This window comes from Vicia villosa, linkage group LG1 (assembly GCF_029867415.1).
Source record: "Vicia villosa cultivar HV-30 ecotype Madison, WI linkage group LG1, Vvil1.0, whole genome shotgun sequence".
NCBI classification, from domain to species: domain Eukaryota; kingdom Viridiplantae; phylum Streptophyta; class Magnoliopsida; order Fabales; family Fabaceae; genus Vicia; species Vicia villosa.
Window position 1 is genome coordinate 181,329,605 of NC_081180.1, and position 5,317 is coordinate 181,334,921.

General features: G+C 40.1%; 1 protein-coding gene across 1 annotated transcript; it reads right to left on the bottom strand.

Moving 5' to 3' along the window:
• Window positions 1-1,101: 1,101 nt before the first annotated feature.
• LOC131660580 (uncharacterized) lies at window positions 1,102-3,520 on the bottom strand. The gene is made up of 3 exons (XM_058929842.1): window positions 3,497-3,520; window positions 3,106-3,201; window positions 1,102-2,910 (listed from the first exon to the last, which is right to left on the bottom strand). The coding sequence occupies exons 1-3, from the start codon at window positions 3,518-3,520 to the stop codon at window positions 1,102-1,104; spliced, it is 1,929 nt and encodes a 642-aa protein (XP_058785825.1).
• Between the last annotated feature and the right edge of the window lie 1,797 nt (window positions 3,521-5,317).

Below are 5,317 nucleotides of genomic sequence, written 5' to 3' on the forward strand. Positions count from 1 at the left end.
ATAATCATCATCTAATTTCAACTCCTTTCGAAGGTCATCAATGAACAGAAACTGAGGCGTGGAGAGCATGGTTAATTTTGCCTCAGGAGGCTCATAACTACGGGATAATGCGTCAGCAACTATGTTGGTTTTTCCTGGCTTGTATTGTATATCATAATGATATCCCAACAATTTAGACAAGTAGAATTGTTTCTCAGGAGTTTGTATTACCTGTGTGAGCAATTCCTTCAGGCTACGGTGGTCTGTCTGAATCACAAAAAAATTCCAGAGGAGATAATGCCGCCAACGTTTCACCGCACTTGTGATAGCATAGAGCTCACGGATGTAAGTGGATGCTTTAGATAGGCGAGGGCAGAAAAGCTTGCTGAAATATGCGATCGGATGATCATTTTGCAGCAAAACAACCCCCATAGCATGCCCTGATGCGTCCGTCTGGACAGCAAAAGGTAAAGAGAAATCAGGCAAGACAAGGACTGGAGCTGTAGCCAGCGCAGACTTCAGCCGTTCGAATGCCGAGTGAGCCAAGGGAGACCAATAAAAGGAATTCTTCTTTAGCAAAGAAGTCAGTGGATGAGCTAAAGTAGCATAGCCCTGCACGAACCTGCGATAAAAACCAGAGAGTCCCAAAAATCCACGCAAACTCTTAACAGATTTAGGGATTGGCCAATCAACAACCCCTTGTATTTTGGATGGATCAGGTGCAACAGTGCCATCAGTCACAATGTGACCCAAGTAAGCAACATGAGGCTTGCAGAAAGAACACTTGGTAGGCTTGAGATGGAACTGTTGGGATGCTAGGATAAGGAACACTTGCTCTAAATGGTCTAAATGAGCTTCCAAGGTGTCACTAAAGACCAGAATATCATCAAAGAAGACAATGACATATTTGCGAAGGGAAGCACGAAACAAGTCGTTCATAGTGGCCTGAAACGTGGCTGGGGCGTTGCACAAGCCAAATGGCATCACACGGTATTCATAATGACCATCATGTGTGCAAAATGCAGTTTTATGCACATCCTGGGGTGCCACACGAATTTGGTGGAAGCCTGAAGTAAGGTCCAGCTTCGAAAACACCTTGGCTTTGCCCAATTCATCGAGCAGTTAATCAATGGTGGGAAGGGGAAATCTATCAGGGACTGTGATGGCATTCACAGCACGATAATCAACACACATGCGCCATGACCCATCCTTTTTCTTAAGAAGGAGAACAGGAGAGGAGAAAGGACTTGTGCTAGGTTGAATCCACCCAGATTTGAGGAGCTTAGTCACTTGTGATTCAATTTCGAGCTTTTGAGAATGGGGATAACGATAGGGTCGGACATTGACAAGTGAAGAGTGGGATAGGAGAGGGATGTGATGATCGGTAGAGCACGGCGGTGGAAGGGTGGTGGGTTCCTGGAAAAGGTGGGAAAATTTTGTGAGTAAGTTGGAGAGAGTTGGGTTTGAATCATCGGTTAGGGAAGATGAAGGGTGCGGTGTGAGTTGATGAAATGGATCAGTTGGGCCGATGATGTGAAGGGAAAATAATTGGGCCTCAGGGTCCATACGAGTGAGTCTCTGAAATTGGCGTAGGCCTACTGAAGGGGTGGGTGAGTCTCCCCTAAGTTCCACACAAGTGTTGTTGTAGAAGAAAGTCATAGTGAGGGGATTATAATTCATAAGGACTAGACCTAACCCTTTTATCCATTGGGCTCCAAGGACAACGTCGGCACCACGCAGGCCCAACACAAATAAGTCCAAGGAAAATATTTGACCTTGCAAAGAAAGGGATACCCCATGGAAAATGTGAGAGCACAATAGCTCTTGTCCACTACCAACCAAAACACTAAATGGGTCGATTGGGGCAAGTATGAGGCCCAGTCTAGAAGCAATGTTATCATTAATAAAATTGTGGGTACTACCCCCATCCACCAAGATCCGAACCGAAGCTGTGGCAATGTGACCCGAAAGGCGAAATGTATCAGCTGCTAGCTCACCTGAAAGGGCATGAAGGCTTAACTGAGCTGCAGTCACGGTGACATCCTCCGACGGAACAACTTCTTCTACCAAAGCCGTCGCTACTGTTTCCAAATCCGCAGGAAGAGAGGAAAAATCATCCTCGTTAGCCACCATGAGGAAAACACGAGCACCACATTTGTGTTGTTTGGACCACCTTTGGTCACAATTGAAACATAAACCCTTTTCACGGCGTTCATCCATTTCAGGACCCGAGAGGTGGCGAAAACGTGGTTTCACCGGAGGAGTTGGGAGAAGACCTTGTGACGGTGCCGTTATAGAAGGATCCGAGTTGGGTTTCGGAGGAGGTCGCGGACCGGAATTCGGTTGCCATGAAGAGAAAGGTCGGGAACGTGCTGAACGAGCAATGTCTTGTAGTTTATCTTCATGTAGCCTAGCAAGACCAACTGCCTGAGAAATCGATCGTGGTTGTTGTGCCAAAACTTCCCGACGAACCTCCGTCTTCAGACCGGAAATGAAACAACTCAAAAGGTCCACCTTAGATAAACCTTCCAGATGATTCGCAAGTGCTTCAAACTCTGTGAGGTAAGAGGTGACTGAAGAAGACTGAGTGAGTTTGAACAAGTTACCGTGAGGATCGTCAAAGGCTGTGGGAGCAAATCGAGTTTCTAATTTTTCCAAAAATTGAGACCGTGAAGCGATTTGACGATTGCGGTACATCCATTGATACCAAGCCAACGCAACACCTTCAAGATAGAAAGAGGCGATGGTGATACGGTCTTCTTCAGGAGTCTGGTGGTAAGTGAAGAATTGGGAGATCTTGAAAATCCACCCATGGGTATCAGTGCCGTCGAAACGAGGAACATCAAGTTTCAAACGAAGACGCGAAGCAGAATCATTGGTGGAACGGGACGGAGTCGGCGATTCGTCTATGCGTTTGCGAATCGCATCAAGCTAAGTGGTGAGAGATGCGACTTGCCGTGTGAGCTCTACAATAGGATCCATGGAAGGAGAGATCAACACAATGAAAGCACCAAATGATAGTACTCAATTTTAAGGACTGAGTAAACCTCCTCAAGCAATGAAAGAGATAAGAATAGAGAGAGTAAATATCGATTTCATTCATACCCTACTACCAATTACACATACAGCATATATAGAGCAATTGGTTATAACAAAATCTATCCCTAGATATGACAGCTCATCAAATCCTAACAATAAAGCTGAGTCACAAGCTTCTAGAATCTTAAGGAATAAAACAGAATAAAAGTCACATGACAATTCCAAAATATCAGTAGAGTATGTGGTCTTGGTATTTGTTAGGAATCCTCTTGGTTCTGATGGGCCTTGTGGGTTGCACTTGCTCAATTTCCTCACCTTGGCCCACTACTGTATCATACTCATAATTAATAGATGTGTACAAATAATGCATATATTATTCATGGATTATGATATTATTACTCGTTTCTAACTAAAATGTTACTCGGAACAATTTAAATATTACTCGTACGAGTCTTATCTACCGTGCATAAGGATATACCTTATGCACATCAACCTGACCCATTTATTTCATCTCTATCACGTACCCATTTTTCTTCTTGTTTTCTGGGTTGTTCTTGTGGTTGATGTTGTTAATGTACTATATTAATTGTGTTAGAAATCCACCAGAACCTATGATGAATTTCTATCAACCTTAATGAACCAAATTGTTATCACTCACACAATAACGATGAAAATAAGAAAGGAAATTTAAAGAAAAAATTAGGGTTTCTGCAGAGTTTCTCTCTGCCCACAAACTGTGGAAATTCTCTTATTCACTTGCAACTGTAAAATTATGTGAATACAATTTAATTGACTTGATTACAAAAAAAAGTGGTTACTCCCTCTATTTATAGATTTAGGTTAGCTTGCTCTCTAAGCCAAAAATCCAAAACTATAAAAGTCCAAAATACCTACTTTGGAACTAAATCAAATCTATTTTAGACCTAAATCAAATATATCTAATTTAGATCTAAATCAAATCTATCTAATTTAGATCTAAACCAAATATGTGTGTAACAAACTTTTCCACACTTAAATCAAATCAAATTTTTTAGACACAAGGAATTATAATTTAACAAATTAATTCCTCACTTTATATTGAGATTATGATTTCATTTTATTTAAGTTAAGTTAATTGGTTTATGGTTTATTGGTGATGATATTGTTGAACTTTTGTTAGTTTGTTTTCATTTTGTTGTTTAGAGATGAGGGTTATTGTTGTTAGTTTGTATTTTTAGGTTTATTAGTTTTCTGGACTTTTCCATTTTTAAGTTATCTAGTTTGCACACAAAATTTCAAAATTTGATTAATTCCATTCTCAATCAACATATCAAACATACACTAATATTACAATAATTTTTAATTTTGTGAGTTACCGAAACAAATGTCTCTTTTATTATTGATAGCGAAGAAACTGTGGTGATGATTTTTGTTGTTGGATTAAGTGATTATAAAAGAGTGTTGTGTTTGAGAGTGTAATAAGAGTAGGGTAAAAAGTGAAAATCTTAAAATTCTAAGAAGATTTGGGGTTAATGAATGACAAATGACAAATAAATGAATAAGAAAGAATAAAGGTTTTTCTAGGTAATTTGGAATTAATGAATAACAAAGTAATGAATAAGTTAATGTTATCAAAATCCAAAGAAGATTAGAGTGATTTTTTACTTTAGGTTGTTAGAACAAGATTTGTTCTGATCAATTATCTTAGTTTTGATGATAACAATAATATGAATTTTGCTTAAGATTATATGGTACTCTAATCCAATGCAATTTCCCTTTCAGGAAATATATAAAGAGTACGCATAATTCAGCGCTCAGAAGCTTTGTCTCAAAGGGTTCAGCATGCAACATCAGAACATGGTCTGGCAAGACATCAGAAGATGGTCGAAGCAGAATCAGAACATGGGTCTATGGAAGCATCAGAAGAACAAGAGAACAGAAGCACTGAAGTTCTGATGGTATCACGCTCAGAAGCACTTCAAGGTCAGAAGATCAGAAGATGCTTTGCACCAAGCTGTTTGACTCTGATGATATTCAAACGTTGTATTCACAAACATTAGATCAGAAGAAAGTACAAGTGGCAAGCTACGCTGACTGACAAAAGGAACGTTAAAAGCTACTAAAGGCTACGTCAGTAGACACAGCGTGAACAAGGCTCGAGGTAGTTGACAAAAGCGTATAACATTAAATGCGATGCTGTACGGAACACGCAAAGCATTAAATGCACTCAACGGTCATCTTCTCCAACGCCTATAAATATGAAGTTCTGATGAGAAGCAAGGTTAACGATCCTGAACATTTACAACGCCTATTAACTTGC